General features: G+C 36.9%; 1 protein-coding gene and 1 long non-coding RNA gene across 9 annotated transcripts in view; both read left to right on the forward strand.

The window, feature by feature from the left end:
- The window catches only part of YPEL1 (yippee like 1), a 40168-nt gene extending 24752 nt beyond the window's left edge, over positions 1-15416 (forward strand). For all 8 annotated transcript variants that reach the window (XM_037878409.2, XM_037878406.2, XM_043529313.1 and 5 more), the window contains 3 exons: positions 7620-7663; positions 9213-9321; positions 10825-15416. In XM_037878409.2, coding sequence (XP_037734337.1) covers positions 7620-7663; positions 9213-9321; positions 10825-10914 — 243 coding nt within the window. In that variant the 3' untranslated portion in view covers positions 10915-15416. The remainder of the gene's footprint in view (positions 1-7619; positions 7664-9212; positions 9322-10824) is intronic.
- On the forward strand, positions 414-1936 carry LOC122463027. The gene is made up of 2 exons (XR_006285975.1): positions 414-1206; positions 1369-1936. It is a non-coding gene; the product is annotated as an uncharacterized LOC122463027 (long non-coding RNA).
- Positions 15417-18094: the final 2678 nt, after the last annotated feature.

Genomic DNA, 18094 nt, shown 5'->3' on the forward strand with positions numbered 1-18094 from the left:
TCAGCATGGACGCATGTCCTCTGGAATGGTGGTTGAAGCATGAAGGGACAAATGAATATTTAGCGCATCTGGCACTTAAGTATCTTGCGACACCAGCTACAACAGTGCCATGCGAACACCTGTTCTCACTTTCAAGTGACATTGTAAACAAGAAGCGGGAAGCATTATCTCCTGTAAATGCAAACAAACTTGTTTGTCTGAGTGATTGGCTGAACGAGAAGTAGGGCTGAGTGGACTTGTAGGGTCTAAAGTTTTACATTGTTTTATTTTTGAATTCAGTTATATTTGTGCATAATTCTACGTTTGTAAGTTCAACTTTCATGATAAAGAGATTGCACTATAGTACTTGTATTGGTGAACTGAAAAATACTATTTCTATTTTTACAGTTCAAATATTTGTAATCAAAAATAAATATAAAGTGAGCACTGTACACTTTGTATTCTGTTATTGAAATCACTCTATTTGAAAATGTAGAAAACATCCAAAAATATTTAAATAAATGGTATTCTATTATTGTTTAACAGCATAATTAATTTTTTGATCGCTTGACAGGCCTACTTTAGACATTTTCCTATTTTAGAAGTCTTTAGAGCTGCTACTTGGAGCTCTATATGTACATTTACAAAACATTACTCCCTAGACCTCGTGTCCAAATCAGGCCCTCAGTTTGCTAGAGCAATAATTCAAACCTTACTCAGTCAGGACTCTGAGCTCTACCTTCTTTACATAAGGTACTGCTTATCAAACTATCCCACGAGTGGCAGTAAACAAAAGAGAGGAGGAATTAAGGGTACTTACCTGTAATCAGAATTTTTCAAGATGGACTCTGCACATTCATGCTGCCAACCCAGTCTTCCCTTCTTCCTCATAGTCCTAATGAAATCCTAGGCCTGAGAAAAGAGTGGAAGGAACAAAAGCAACCAGGAGTGCCACATACCCCTTTTATAACCTTGCCGTCACAATTTTCAGGGAGACGGCAGAGTAGGGAGGGGCACGAGTGCTCCCATAGGCATTGCTGTGAGAAAATTTCACTGTCAGAGCTGCATGTGCTGGCACATCCAATGAGTGGGAATATGCAGAGTCCTTTTCAATGAACTCCAGTTGTAGGTAAGTAAACTTCATTTTCTGGAACTCTGCTTTCAAAATATATCCAAGCACTTTGATGGGGCTTACAGTTTTGCAGCAGAATATTTCTTAAATATATGGTAGTTTGAGGCTGTTACTTTTGGGAAATAAATCAATTGTAAGATAGTACTGTTTTAAGGGACCTTGCAACTCCCATTCTCTGGTTATTAAAAACTAGTCAAACATTAAGAATCAAGTAACAATCTACAAGTTATGTCTGTGGTACAGTACTTGCCACATAGGTAGTTCATAATGTTGCCATGTCTTGATCTCAAGAAAGCTGCTACATCATCTGGGGAAAAGGCCTAATTGCAGTCAGGTTGAGGGTGATGACAGAAAGACTGCTATCATAGGATGAAGAGGTTGGCAAATGCTTATCTCAGTTGTCTGAACTTCTCTGCTATAAGGAGGAAAGAGAAGAGTAGGAACTTTAAGAGTGAGTTCCAGAATAGGTAAAATTTCCTGAACAATGTTTATATGAAATTGCTTGTTTCACCCCTTCAGTTTAAATCTAGCTTAGTTATTTTTTAAAATAATTTCAGCAAAATCTGTTCATGGAAAAGATGACATAGTTTAGTTAATTTGCCATGGAACTAGAAGTTAGTAATTGATGTGTTCCAATCCCAGCTTTGCCATTGTCTTTTTGTGTGGCTTGGGTAAGTAATGACATCTCTTTCCTCACCCATATAATAATGTCTTACCTGCCAAACATGGTATCGTGAGGCTTAATTACATAATGTTTGCATGCTGTTTTGAAGCTGTAATGCACTATGTAAATGCTAGAGATTATCAATAAATGGATTCTTTAAATACAAGTATTAGTCTATTTATTTGACTTTGATGCAGTAATACTTATCTACTTAAGTTGTACCTTTCTTGCTAAAGTCTTATGAAATTTAGCCTTAAAATGACTGACACATGATTGAGTATATAGGATAAATTAGCAGAATTTATGAAACCCACATTTGGAGATTGTGCCTAGATCCTTTCCTTCTGTAGAAATCCTAGATCCTCTCCTGCTGTAGAGAAATGGCGAGAACTTCTGAGTTACCACTACCACACAAAGGGTTTTTCAATAATGGAGAGTAGAGGCTACTTCAAACTAAAGAGTCTAAGGATCTCTGTGCTAACAGGGTCCCAACACCAGAACACTCATTAAACTTTGGGGAGCATCTCTGGGGATGCCTGCCCTCAGCATGGTCAGTATGGCTATGCTGCCATCCACCCTGCTGCTGTCAGTTGTGCCTTACCCTCATATCTAGGAGGAAGGGGGACATGGTCATGCCCTGAGAAATATAGCCTAGACATATCCAGTACAAATGTACTAGAAGATCTGGAAGATGGGGCTAGCTAGAAACCCACTTGTGTTTTGCCATCCTGGATTAATGTTTGTGGGCTTCACAAAAGAAACGAGTTTTTTAAAGAGAGATTTGAATGACCTGTGGGATGACTGGTACAGGAATGAGTGCAAGGTACAGGGAGCAGCGTGAAGAGAGGAAGAATAAAGTTTTTGAGAGGAAAGATGCAGAGCTTAGTTTTCACCATATCGAGCTTAAGCTGTGACACAGCAATACAGCATCCTGTGTCAGAAATACAGTAGGTGATAATTAAGAGGTAGATTTTTAGAAACAGACTAAAATGGTGATAGAAGTTCTGCTATTAGGTTACAAGGAAAAGAGAGACCAAAGATAGAGCCTTGAGAAACATTTATGGAGATGGAAGGAGGAGGGACCACTGAAAGACAATGAAGAGTTTGTTGGAGGGAAGAAAAGAACCAGGGAGGGTCAGAGTTGATGAGGGAATGAGACAATCTGTTAAAGAAGGGGAAAAGATCAAGGAGGTTAGAGAAAAGGCCCTGAAATGTGTCTATGATGGGTCATTGGAGGCCTTGGTGAGGACAATTTTGATGAAGCATAAAGAATGAAAGCTAAGTGGAAAGAGAATCCAGTAGAGAAGTAGAAGCAACGGTTGTATACAGGATTCAAGAAACTTACTGATCGGAGATGGGACTGTTCTTACTGAAGTCAAGGGTCATTTTTGAAGGAAAGGGATATTAAAACATGCATGAATGCTGAAGAGACAGCCAGGAATGGGAGGAGGTGTAGTCAAAATTACTCAAATCACACAACCTGTTCTAGTCCATTTCACTGTGAAGCTAAGTACAGAGGTAGAGCATCTTAGTACCAGTGCTGCATCAATACGGCTAAAAATCATTCCAATGTCTTGAGGTGATACTTATGGTTGTCAAAGTATAGTGGCAAATATGGGCAAGCAGGAAAAATAACTAATTTTCAGAGACAAAAAATACCCTTTTAATGAATTATTATCCATTGTGCATTTCTTGTTGAACTTTCCACACAATTCTAAATCACAAAATTGTAAGCACAACTGCAATTTTTGAAATGGGGGAAAATGCATGCAGTGCTTTCCCTTTTTAATATGAGAATTTTTTTAAAATGTACTTAGCTCTTAAATGCTTTCATGGTAATTTAAAAAATACTATTTTGCATGGTGTGATTTAATAATAGTCTTCCTCCTCAGACTGAGGTTTTGTGACTGCTGTGGGTTGACTTGGGGTTAGACTTGCAGCTGCTACTAGAAGATCAAACAGCAGCAATAGCCAGGTAGTTATTTTTTTAAATCTACTTACAGCCGGGCTCATGACTGTTTCTTTTGGATGTGGATCTTGCCACTATTGGCCATGCTTTTTGTCACTTTAGGACTGGAGTACTGCAATGCACTTTAAATAGGGTTGGCACAGTATTTGGCAACCATTTCTTAAGTATTGTTTCCTTTTGTGAATACATTATACTCTTTTATCTTCACTACGTACTTTTTGTTTCTGGGTTGTAAGGTATTGGTTTTAACTTAAAAAGCCCTGGGATCATCATGCCCCACTACAAAGAGACAACCCCTCTCTGTTTCTATATTGCTGTAGGTGTGGTCAGCAGAGGTACCTAGTGAGTTGGAGTCCAATTAGTACAAAAGAGGGAGAGCTCTCTGTTAGGCCCCCAGACCTTTTTGGAACACTCCTCTCCATGGTATGTAATGGCTTGAGTTTGCTAACCTTCACTGTATGCTCTAAGGCCCAGCCTCTCTCCCTCTGTCATGAGGAGTGGTGAGATATGTGATGCTGGCTAGTGGCAGGGTATTCAGATGTTTTTTGTTGTTGGAGAGCTCATCTTTCTTTCCATATCTTTGGTATTCGTGGTCTGGGATAAAATGAGCCTTTTTATTCCTTGTATGTAGTGTATGTTTTTAAAAGGAGTTGCTTTGGTAATAAAGGTTTGCTTACAAAACAAAAATCCTCCTATCCTTAGCAACTTTTTGCCATTTATTTAGATTTATACTGTCAATCAAAAGGAGCACCAAAGTCACCTTATATTAAAAAACAGTATTTTTAAAATCTAATTTCCTTTCAGTATTTTGTGATGATTAGTTTTACATCTACTTCAGTTTGGATTGTTTTCTGACATGGCTTCTCATCCTTGCCTCTCTAATGTGCTCTGTAATCTGTCCCTGCAACCATGGGAGCAGGTATAAACAGGCCTACTGTCCATAGTGTTCCAAAGTGGCAGATTTCTCCTTTCATATTGCTAGGTGGCCACAATTGCATCCCAAATCACTGGCTGTTCCTGGTCAAAATGGTATAATTCACATTTACCTTTTCCTTTGACTGACATCTTAGTTTGCCAACTGTATTTTAATGGGATGTATGAGGCATGATTATTTCAAAGCTGATACTCGTATCAGTGCTTTGTGTCATCTTCAGACTGTGTGTAAGAACATACATATACTACGTTGACTTCGTCATTGGCTTCTGCTCTTTCACAGTATATAGAGGTGTCAACTTTAGATCGAGTGCATAACAATTTGTATGGAAAATGTCTCAATGTTACTGCACATAATTTAGAACTTTCATGACAAACTCTCTGACTTAAGCCTTAATGATACAGGAAATGCCATGAGTTATTAGGGTTGGGGGAGGGGCTGGGAGACTTTGTGTCTGTGATGCCTATAATTCAAATGGTTTCAGATTATAAAAAGTAAATAATCTGTACTGCAAATTTCTGTGAAAAGATCCTGTGTAACAGGAAATCCTTTCAATGGTGTTATGTATAATCTACGTGAACGTAGTCTTTCAAAGAAAATATTTACAGTGGGATTTTTCAAATGCACTCTGACCTAATTCTGCTCTCACTGAGTTCAGTGGGAGTTTTACCATTGATTCAGTCAGAGCAAAGTTAAGTCAGTGCTGAGTATTGTTAAAAATCCCTCCCTTAATCTGCAAACAAATTGCACTGCCTTTTCTGCATGATTATGATTCATTTTCTTTTGAAGTAATATATGTAAGGGAAAATGAGGATAATTTAACAAAAATATCCAACTTGTTTCAATAACTAACGAAATCTCTACTATTACAATATTTATCCCTATCCATATTTCTCAAGATGGCCCATAAAACCTGATAACGTAATTGATTTAGCAGTTTTAAAAAGTGGAAAAATGCATTTCCATCTGAGCATTTTGAATACTTTCATTGTGCACTGAATGATGGGTTGCCATAAAACAGTTTTCAAGGAATAATAAAAAGTACTCGAGTTTTCAGGTAAAACCTTTCATGAGAATAATTTTTTCCCCCCACAACAACAACAAAAAAAGCATGATTGTAGCCATACCATCTTGGGCTGTAATCTTGTGAACTACATAGTGTTGGATCTATTCTATTCAAGTTTTTATAGTGCATTAGCGCCGTAGTATCTGAGCACTATCCCAAAGTGCAGTAAGTGATCTGAATAGTATCTGACCTGTGGTTCTTTCCTTCTTTTTCTCTTCTCCTCCTTGGGGGGATAGGGATAGGAATTGTATATGGAATTTTGTTGAAGTTAGTGGGTGGGGGTGGATTTGGTATGTATGATGTGCTATGGGTTTATATGAGCAAAGTCAAAAGAATTATTTCCTGCATTTGAAATAGAAAGTGGTGAGATGAGTTGGTTGTTTTTTGGCTAGACCCCAAGAAAACACAGAGTACCCAGAAGGCTGTGCTGATACAGAATGAGTGCTGAATAGATGCTCCACAATAGTGTAAGAGGGATGTGTGCACTGTACTTTTGGAAGTACTGTTTTTTATGAGATTTAAAATCAAGATCCTGAGTACGGTAGTCATTTTTGTCCTTTTCCCAAGAAAAGGAAATTTGGTCAGGACATTGGGGATAATAACATCCAACCTGGATTATTACATTCTCAATTCGAAGTTCCCTCTATACTTTCACTTGGATATGATATTCTTCAGTTCCCTATCTAAACAGAGCAATAGCATTGCTGTTGCTGTTAAACTCTGTCTCATTCTTTGACCAATGTGGCTGCATTTCATTAGTAGGTGACCTGACCATAAAGGTATATCTAATATATATTACATCCAAAAACCTGTTAAGTTTGCATGCCTCTTAGTGTGTCTACAGTCTTTGTAGGATTTTATACTGTTTCTCAAATAGCGCTGCATATGTTTTTCCCTACAAACAGATATACAAATGTACAGTGTAGTCTATTACTTTATATATCAAAGGGAAGCAATGAAGCGTGGGTGTGTGTGTGTGTGTGTGTGTGTGTGATGCACCTTGTTCACTGCCCATTGTGTAAAAGGTACTTTAAAAGGCTGTAGAAAAAACTGCAAAATCACATGATGATGATTGAGAAATGGCATGTAACTGCATAACGAAAGACTGAATTGTAATGCATACACACAAGGGGACAAAGTTAAGGGTTGTGCGTGCAACCTTAATTCTGATAATTTTAGACTTTTGAGTGCTTAACCATGCAATCTTAACATCTTCTTAACATAGTTTTTATGAAGGAATTTCTTCTGTGGCAGGCATGCTTGGGGAATAACATGGAGATTAGCCTGATACATTTCTCAGCCTCTGACAGTCCCTACCCAGGAATGGTTGGGGAAGGAAACCTGCTTCTGCTAGACTTTTCTACCTTCTGTTTAAGGGGTCATATTCTACACTTTTGATGGGAAACTCACAATGACATCAGTGAGACATTTCCTTTGGGTCAAGTGTAGCATATGGCCCTAACATAGGCCAGTCTATGGACCCTAACAAAAATTGTAATTTGGCCCACTCCATGGAACTTGGTTAAATACATTTTATGGACATTTAAGGGGATTTCTAGCCAATACATTATGCACCCCTTTCAATTTTAAAAAAATGTAAGATGGAAAATGTGAAGTTGGAGAAAAAATTGTGTTTTTCAAACTGAGGCCTTTACGGTAAAGCTTTTTTATTTGTTTCCTTGTTCTTTGCTGGTACAAAATATTTCATTATTTTCATACTACATACAGATGTGATTAAAAGTTGTTGTGCAATAAAAGTAATTTCTGTATAAATCTTAATGTCTTAAAAGGCAACACTATATTATTTTATGATTTATAATACATCACTTCTGAAACTGTTTTATTTTAAAGGTTATATTTTTCTCTTTCTTACAGTCTTTTCAGGGAAGCCAGGGAAGAGCCTACCTCTTTAATTCTGTGTAAGTATGACTACAATTACATACTTTCTATGAAATATCATCTTTTGGTATGTTCCTCAAATGGGCAAAATACTCAACATTAGTAAGAGTCACACTTTCATCTGCTCTTTCAAATTCTTTTCTTAATGGACTACGGCCTTATACTGGCAATCCCTGTTGATAAGTGTGACTGGAATGACTGGCCTTTCTCAGGAGAATGTTATTATTGTGCAACTTGTAGTCTAAGCCTTCCTTACAATTATTTAGGAAATCCTATCATTAGTCACATTTAACTCTTAATTAGAAATAAAACTTTCAACTGCATCTGATTCTAACTGAATTGAGGCAAGTGACACTAAACTGTTTTATTCCAGAAAACCATGTACGGTTTGACATTCAAGTAAATTATGTTACTGTAACTTTACTCTGGTGGACATCATCACTATAGCCCAAAGCAAAGCCATTATTTTTTCAGGTTAACCTTTAGGATGCTTGAATATTGGCCTTGAAAATTGCAGATTTGTCAGAAGCAAGAAGCCAGACTTATCTCAAGAGGGTCCAATGTTTGCAGTAGCCCCTTAACACTGCAGTCCTACATACATGCTTGTTACCTTGCTTTTATAGATCGTGAACTAATTTTGATTTTGTAATATGCTGTCATTGGATTGCATCTCTATTTTTAACTAGCTGAATTGCTCAGAGCAATTCATAAGTAGAATGCAAGTCAGATGTGTCTGTTTGTTTTTTATTTTTATAGGCGAGGTAATTATGGTGAAGATTGAAAGATGTGACTCTACCTTTTACAGATATCTTTATTCTTTTATCTGTAGTTGCTTCATGTAGAATTGAGATGCCAGGCATAGTCAAGAGTACCACAGATCTGGGTAGTATAACAGGTTTAACCAAATATTGCCTGATTTTTCTAGAATGACTATTTGACTAGTCTTTTAGGCATATGTTTTTACTTGGGAAAGTTTCCTTTTGGAGCAGTACTCCATAGCTAGATATGCAAGAGGCATTCCATTGTTTTTTAATATTCACCTTCAGTGATTATTGTATTTTAACCTATGGTCTATAGCATAGAAATATTGCTAAAGCCTTTCCTACATTAATGTAGTCGCATTGTTACAAATCCCTAGCGTAGAAAAGGAAAGCTGTAATTGGCACTGGTGGAGCTTACCCCTGTTTGAAAGCAGCTAATTCCCAGCATAGGCAAGGCCTAAGTTATTAGCCATCTGTCACTTTTATTAATATATTGTTAAATAGTTTCCCATTTATTGTGTTTTGTTTTATGTTACTCGATGACATGGGTGATAATTAACTCATGCTAGAAATGATACCATTTCATGGTAGAAAATGAAAAACAAAATGATTACACTTTTTTCCTCTTGACTCTCTAAGTATAACCCTAAAACTTAATTTCACAAATGTTTGACTAAAAATAGTGGCATATATATCTTGGAGACTTGGTCTCAGATTTCATCTCCAGGAGGAAAGTAGGATGTTGTCAAACAAAAAGCAAGATCTGTCTTGTGGTTTAAGATACTACTATTTCTGTTGTTTGTTATAGGGTAAATGTGGGCTGTGGTCCAGCAGAGGAGAGAGTTCTTTTGACAGGTTTACATGCTGTAGCAGATATCTATTGTGAAAACTGTAAAACCACTCTTGGATGGAAATATGTAAGTAATGTATATAATAATTTATTTCTTGATCAAACATTCATATATGTAGCAATCCACAGAAGTTGTCCTTAATCTACTGAGGCACCATTCATTATTGTGACAATGAGTGACTCTTAATCCATTATATCTACATCCAGCAGAAAAAAAATACTGCGTTTATAACTAGTGTGTGTAATACAAACAAAACTATATTACTTGAATGTTATAGCAGGTTCAATGTCTCACATTTTGAGAATAATAAAGCCAGTGTAAGCTGTAGGCCCCATTATAGTAGTGTGGGTTTTTTTCCTATAGTGCCTATTACCTTGGTATTTAAGTGCCACACACATTTTGGTATTAAAACTTTGGATGTCAAGTTTTCAGATTTCTTTATTTTCTTCTTTTTCTTAAAATGCCAGATAATTACAGTGATAAATGGTGAATATATTGTACTCTATGCTACAAATAATCACAATAATTAACTCAATTTTGTGGCTGAAAAGTAATCCAGACTGCTAACATGCTACAGTTTTCGCACTGTAAAAATGTTAAATTCTTCTTTGAGGTGACCTTTGCATATTTCCACTTGTAGGATGTCCTCGTTTCAGCTGAATTTCACAATCTTCTGGAAAACAGCTGCATGTGTTCCCTCTCATAGTAATAATGACCATCCAGAGCTGAGGTTGTAAAAGGACGATTTTCTTTGTCCAGTCATGGAATGAAAGAAACCAAACAGCTACATTAGAAGGTTTTATTTCCAGATACTAACTTTGGTTTCTGTCATTCCTTCTCTTACCATGCAAGACTGGTTTGGAACTCAGAAAAACCTAAGATATTCCAATAAACACACTTCACACTCTTTAAAGTAATGAAAAACAACACCTGTCCAAAATTTTAAGTTGCTTCTAGGAAATCACCTACAATTAAGCTGTGGCTTAACAAAATAAAAAAAATGGCAAAAATCACAGTCTGAATCCAGCAATCCCAAGGGTAGTTTGAGGAAAGATTGGCCTTAGCAGACCTGTAGTTGACAATATGTAAAAGAACAGATGCACACACGTGCGCGCGCACACACACACACACACAATCTTGGCTCTGAAATAAAGTACCAGCATGATAATCCTGGCATTCCATAGAAATGAGTCATGTTAAATGTCTAATGTACCTTGAGAGCTGCTCAAGATATTGTACTGATGGGGGTCATAGTAATATCTAGGTAAATAGATATATGTATGTACTATAAATGTTGAATTATAGTTTTATGCATAGGCATGTGCAATTTTATATTAACATTTTAGTGTGGATTTTATGTAAAGGACATCATATGTGCTAAAAATTAGATATTTCAAGCAGGAAAGAGAAAACATCCATACAAATAAAATATCACCAGAAAGCCTTAATAGATGTTACAGATGTTAATTATCCATTCATTTTTATTTGCATGTCAAAATTGGTAATGAAATAATGTGAAAAACTAACTCTAACTCAGTATTTTAAATATTTTTATTTTCTTGTTTCTAGGAACATGCTTTTGAGAGCAGTCAGAAATACAAAGAAGGAAAATTTATCATTGAACTTGCCCATATGATCAAAGACAATGGCTGGGAGTAAATTAAAAGCATTTTTTCACTCTGTTTGGACAATATTCTGTGGAACATGCTTTATACAGACTAATGCAAATGAAAGGAGGATTTTGGCTGAGGTGGCTCTGAGAATATCACTGAACTTTGCAACCTCACAAATGAATAGTGTAGTTTATGTGGCTCTTTCAGGCCATGTTTGCCTTTTTCTCCTTGTGTAAGTTCCCTCTTTTTGTATATGTATTCTTGTGTGAACAGTTGTTTTGGAACATTTTGGATGACCTTTTTCTAAACTCTCAAATTCTAGAGAAACAGTTCGCTAACTGCAAATGAATTTTACTGGTTAACATCTTTATTTGACCTATGCCTTTAATGCTACCTTTGCTGTGCATGCTTCTTGCCTAAACACCTACACCAAATCTAGCAGAAGACTGATATGAGTAGTCCTGAAGAATGTATGGGCTGGGGGTGTCTTTTTATATGTAGCAATTTCTGATATCTCTGGCAGTAAAAGGGATGCAGTATTAGAGTATTCATTAATTGCTTTTTAAAATTTGGGAGTACCATAATCTGTGTACATCTTGCAGGCAAGTAAATTAAAGATACAGTGCTCATTTAGAAATCTTTCAGTTGCACTGACTCAATTTAGTAGATCTTAAGTTTTGCAAAAATGAATACATTAATAGTTCAATATTTTTAGTGCAACTCATTTACAAGGATACTAAGGCAGTGATACTGTAGAATATATTTAATCAACATAATTGCATTCCTTACCCAGCAAACTTGTCTTGAAGGGAGAAGTTGATAATATTACAGCCTGCAAGATCAAAGGGCACAAAAATATATGCATCTTGTATTTATAAAAAATTAGTCAGTGTAAACAAGTTTTTGGTACTGCACCTTTTAACAGTAACAGGGACTTGTGCATCAGTGAAGTTTTATGGCTGGTTCCATGTAGCTGTGTAGTCTAATGCACTGGACAAAGAGGTTGTTATAAAGAAAATTCATTGAAATATTCTGCTTTTGCTACACTTTAACAAAAATATAGTTATTTTTTGTGTGACAAGAGGCCAGAGCTATGAGATGGAAGTTAGTAACAGTACCTGCAGAAGAGTGGGGGTTGGTAGATGGGCAGGAAAGTGTGAAGTTGACTTCATTTCTTCATAAAATAGAATAGCAAGATAATTTTTACTATAAAAAAAATAAAAAGGGGTTTGTTGGTTTGCTGGATAAATCATCCCCAGAGACATTTTCATAATAAAATTTATATAAAGCTCGCATCCTTTCTGTTTTTTGTTTTTTTCCAGCTGCTTCTTAACTGGAGTGACTTAGTAAGAAAGCCTTCTGTAGATGTGTATCCACAAAATTTACTATTGGGTTTTGTGCATGCACTTTCAGAGAAATTTAAAAAAAATTAATCTTGTGTCTTGTATTCATTGCTAACTTTATCAAATGAGAAGTATTTGTGGAGGACCTTTTGTACTTAGCTCCCTTAATGCTTGAGGACAAAATGGTTGGCAGCGTCTTTTACATTAACACTACATAAGTACTATGATGGAATGAACAATATGAAAGCCTTACAATAGAATAGAGGTTAGTTTTCTTTTAATAACTATTTTAACATGGCATTTGTGAAGTTTGCAATGTGTGCCATTGCTGCTGCTGTTACATTTTGGGTAAATCTCTGACAGGCTTTCAAAACTCTACTGCACTTTATTACCAGACATCATTCATTTACAAGCATGCCAATGACTAGGAGCGATGCAGAAGCTGTCCATCAGGAGCTGTGATAATGAACCTACAGAAGTTAAATTTTAAAAGGTAGAAACAGGAAAAACCCTTGGGCTTAAGTCCAAAGAACTGGTCTAGTACAATTGGGTCCAATATGGATTTTGTGGGGTGGCTTATATTGCTCCTCCAAAATCAAGAATTAGATTGGACCCAGGAGTCCCCTTTATCTGAATGTCATTGGCACAAGATGGTCATCTGTTGCTGCCATCTGTTCAATCTGAAAGAACCTGGAATTCTGTTTTGTTTGGGCTATTTTTCAATTTTCCTCTAGTATAATGTCCGTTGCCAACAATGAAAGCACCGAAACAGCCATCAACAAGGGGTTTGTGTTAGCTTCAAAGCCTAAATGTAACACCCATGGAGATGTCTATAGAAAATATATATTTTCTTTGTCTGGCTACAGACTCAAGAAGAATTACACTGAGTTGAAGGAAAAAACACCATGACCCTTCACTATAAAAATGAGAGTACAAATTTAAGGTTAATGTTTTCTTTTTACAAGAGAGAAAAATCTGTAGTAATATTTTAAATAGTGGATTTGGATGTTTCATATCAATGAGCTTTTTTTTAAAAAAAAAAAAAAAACTAGAAAAGATATTCTTATTTAGATGCTCAACCTCTTTTTTCAGTGCATTATTTATTTGTATTTCATACTGGACATTTTCACCAAAACCTTAATTACCCTTGATGCCAAAGGTTGGGATTTCATTAAGTGCTTAGCACCTAAAACTTCAGCTACTGGCATAAGGAGTTGATGTGAGTTATGTATAATGTTATGGCTTTTAAGAGAACCAAATAAAGCAATATTCTTATTAGTCTTTTGAGGGGGGGTAAAAGGGAGTAGAGAAGGAGCTATAACTAATACAAAATTCCTACTGCACACTACTATGTAATAATTCTTTATGCTTGCTATGATATCTGGGAGTATGTGAACCTTTTTTTCTTATTGCTTGACTTGAGCAGTGATTCTTTGAAACAATTCTCCCATTGTAAAGATGTGGAGAATTACGCCTAATGGTTTTGGTGAAAGTTGGTTCCAGATATTAATGGCTGCTGGTTGATGTGAAGAGGTCAGTCTGGTCACTGAACCTTCCAGCAGTACATTAAAAAGAAAAACTTACTTGAAGAGAATTCTAGAAAACATTTTCCCTCTAACCTTTTTTTTTTTTTAATATATTAAGATTATATTTAAAGGTTTTGTGTGTTCATTCTGGGCAAGTTTACTTCCTCTCCCACTTGAGCACTTTTGTTACTTGTACTGGTTATTTTTATTGTTGGTCTTAACATTTATTTTGTATTTTTTTTTTTATAAAGTGTAACAAAAAGCTTTTGTGAACTCTTGTTTCATGCTAGCTCTTTCTTGGACCAAATGAACCAACTACGAGCTGGCTTCTTGGAAAGAATGTTCATTGGGATACATAAGAATATGCTAGCAAAAAATATACATGTATTGAAAGGATTTTCTTTTGAACCCATAAAAGCAATGGCTGTCCAAAAATAATTAAGCATCATAATTTGACATGATTTTGGAATCTGGTGACACATTTTTCATTGTCTAGGCCCTAAATAGTGGCTGTAACACTGGTGTTACAATATTGAGAGTCTGCTTCAAATGCCAGTATTCTTTCCTTGGTTTATAACTATGGACACCTTTTTAACCAATGAAAGGCAATACTGTCATTTACAAAATCTTAAGTTGTAAAAGTTCCTGTAAACTGTCTGACAGAAGTAGGGAGGGCTTGCTGACACATAAGCCTTACCACTTTTGCTGTTTTGGATTTTATTTCTTTCTTTCACTGTGTTGCCATTTTAATATACAGTATTTCATTACCCTCCTAACAATCCATAACCTCTTCTGACTAGTTTCTGCCTGTTGTTCAATGCGGCTGGAATATGTGAACTTTTTCATTATCTATAAACTATATAGTGATGTAGGTTGAATTGTAACAGTACTAATGTAACAGGGTACTAATAAAGTCCTGATGCCCTATTGCAAACTAAATATTTGGCAAGTTTAAAAATAATCAGCAGCCTCTCTGTAACTGGCTTAATTTTCATGCATCTAATCTTATAGCAGCTTGTGGAAGACATGAATTGAAATTAATTTTATTTCAAGTGAACGATATCTCAAAGTAACAAACAGAAGCAATTAATCCTTTGATTATGGAATAGTAATATATCCATATTGCTCCCTAATGTAAACTACGTTTGTGCTAACGTAGGGTGCTTGGTACCATTTCCAATGGACTTGAACATTTTCCTTTATATATTGCTCTCTCAGATTTTTTTTTCTTCCAGATAAGAGGATCATACAGTCAGATTGCAAGACCTGTATCTAGATTGAGGTAACAGAGTGCCACAAAGAGAGACAAATTTTAGCATCCCAGTTGTATGATAATGGGACAAGAGTGGAAGGAAGCCGTCAAATTGTTAAACTTGTAGGATATTGTATTGTACTTCATTTAGCACTAGTGTAAGCCAATCAGCAGTATCTATTGTAAAGGAACAGGAATTTCAGAGGTAATTTCGAAAAGGACTGTTATAAATCATTTAAGGCCTAAAGTATGAGTCATAAATGGCAACTGAGTTGTGCCTCATATTGTTTCTTAAACACTTTAAAATGCTTTCTTTTACAGATGACAGGCTGCTTTGCTGTTTTGTCCTAGCAATACTGTATATCATTTGTTGTTTCACTATATTGTATCTGAGGTATCACAATAAAAGTTTTAATGGTTTTGTTGAGTTACTTTTTAACTTTGTGCTATTTGTGGTCATGGGAATTGTGTTACGCTATGTGAATACATATTTTAGTTATAACGTCAAGCTAAACGTTTGCTTTTTCTTCATAAAAATATATTTTCTAAAGATAAGTTAGGATATGTCCCTAGTCAGTGGGTCTCAAACCTCTTGCTCACAACAGTGGAGAGTGCTTAATGGCACTTTCAGAAGCTAAAAGCATAACAAACTTATTTTCAAAAGATTCTGCATAGGAATTGCCTTCTTTTTGAAGGAAGATAATTTGGGGATCTAAACAGATTGGATGATGCCTCTTTATTTTATTTAGTAAATTTGGTCAGCCTGACACAGCAGTCATGAATTTCAGGGAAGTGCAGTAAACACAGACACTTTCTTCTGTATTTCTTCTTTGGTCAGGAGGAGCTTTTGTGATTCCTCTTTAATCAGAAAAGTTTTTAAATAGTAAACATTAATTTAGACAGCAGCTGAAAACACCTCTGAAGGAGTTCACATGTCTCTGCACTTAATCATTGGAGTGGAGTCACTTTTTTATATATACATTACACAAAATCTCAACTTTGAGTCAGTAACGGGTATGATGGAGTTCTGTGAAATGCAACTCAGACTTCTCCATCTGAGGGCTTATGCCATCATAGACTTTGTGGAAAGTATAAATCTAAGCTAGCATGTATGTACAAGGAACTTGGAAAGTATGCTGCATCTCCTAGTAATGAAGGACTCCGAAGCATTAATGCCATTAACTGCTAATCTCATTCCCTAGACCTCCACAGGTGCTGGCAGGACACCCTTCACCATCTCTTCTGGGGTGCCTGAGATGGTTGATGATTACTTTTTCAGGAGCTCCAGCAGAAAAGTTGTTTGAACAAAGAGGAAGTTTTGACCACACAACTGGAGAGGAAGATGTGGTCTTGTGATGAAATAAATTCATTTAGAACTCGGGTGATCTGGCTTCAGCTCCTGGCTTATCCACAGGCTGCCTTTATAATTTGGGTAAGTCACTCTTTCAGTTTCTCTTCTATAAAATGAGACCTCACGGGGTGCTGTCAGCATAAATTCAATTAACATATCTGAGGCACTCTTATTCTATGGTAAAGGGGCTATACCAGTGACTAGATAGATCCTGGCTTCTGTTTTGAGAATATGCCCTGGCAGTGTCTGAGCTTCTTAGGGATTTATAGGAGTTTGATCCCAAACATCATTCAGAGTTTCCCATCAGTCATTGTTTATGGGTTCTATGGAAGAAGTATTCAGAGGTTATTTTAATAGTTGATTAGAATGCCATATGTAGATGTAGATTATAATCTAGATGTGTAGATGTAGATTATAATCTGACACTCATCAAACCCCTATTTCTCCTTCACAGGAAAATTTTAGGAGTTTAAAATAGGACCTGCAGGGTGGTCTGGAGGTCAGCTGATGTTGTTTAGGTTTTGGCAAACTGTTAAGGAAAACAAATTAATTATCTGAGGACACCAACAGAAAGTGTCCAGCTTCTTATCCCCTCATAATTGAACTGACCCTGGTTAGCTCCATCATCTCAATGGCTACCACAAAAGCAAATATAGAAACCAGGACCCCACCCATTTGAGGCTTTATTGGTTAAAATCAACACCTGAATTGAAATAAGTAGTATGTATTCATCAAAATCAGCCTGTCACAGAGGCCCAGATCCTCAAAGGTATTTAGGTATGTTAAATACCTTTGAGGATGATTCTGGACTAGGGTGACTACTGGCCTCTTTCAGAGGAAGCAGGGTCCAGTGCATCTGTGATTGATTAGCTGCCTTCCAATTGGGAGTAAAAGAAGGCACCTGGCTATATAAAGACTCAGTCAGGAAAGGGGCAGAAACACAGAGAAGAGAAGGAGAGAGCTGCCTGAAGAGGAAAGGGTGAAACAGGATCAGCAGAGATCTAGTATAGAAAGACATTGTGAAAAACAAAAGGTAAAGAACATTTTTGATGAGGACTTCTCAGCTGGGGTTCCCCAGACTTGGTTTACAGGAGAGCTTGTGCAGAAGCCTCTAGGAACAAGGGGAAGACCCCACCTGGTTAGAAACTGCCAAGCCTGAAACAAGAGGGGGGAGCTGGAGGGTGAATCCTAAGAGCTGCATAGGACTCAACAGGCAGGAAGGCCTGAATGAGTGGAACACTGCGGGAAATCTCCTTGCAGCAGGCCTGAGTGGAGGACTGTGGGAATGGGAGCCCAGAACAAGAGGCCCTTCCCAAAGTAGGGGAAGGAATCACAGGCAGGGAGGCCTGGGTAAGTGGTACATTGTGGGAAGTTCTCTTGTGGGAAACCTGACTTGGGGCTACTGGAAAGGTGTCACAAGGACAAAGCGACTCTGGGAGCTTTCCAGCAATGGCCTGGAGAGTGGAGGCCTGGGACAAGGGCAGAAAGAATCTGGGGACCGCTGGGTTAATGACTCTCCAAAAGATGAGCTGTAAGGGAGAACGGAAAAGGGTCCATTTAGAGCCTTTTTTACTCAGAATTTCAGGAGAATGGTTTTATCACAAGGGTTCTGTGGACTATTGAGCAGGCAGAGGAATGAATAAATCATGCCTAGACGCAAGCTTTAGAATTGAACATGGAGAGGGACTGCTTCTTTTATGGCTGGACCAAGGGGAAACTAAGGCAGGTACACCTGTCATGGCAGGGTCTGACAT

This window comes from Chelonia mydas, chromosome 15 (genome assembly GCF_015237465.2).
Source record: "Chelonia mydas isolate rCheMyd1 chromosome 15, rCheMyd1.pri.v2, whole genome shotgun sequence".
Taxonomy (NCBI): Eukaryota; Metazoa; Chordata; order Testudines; family Cheloniidae; genus Chelonia; species Chelonia mydas.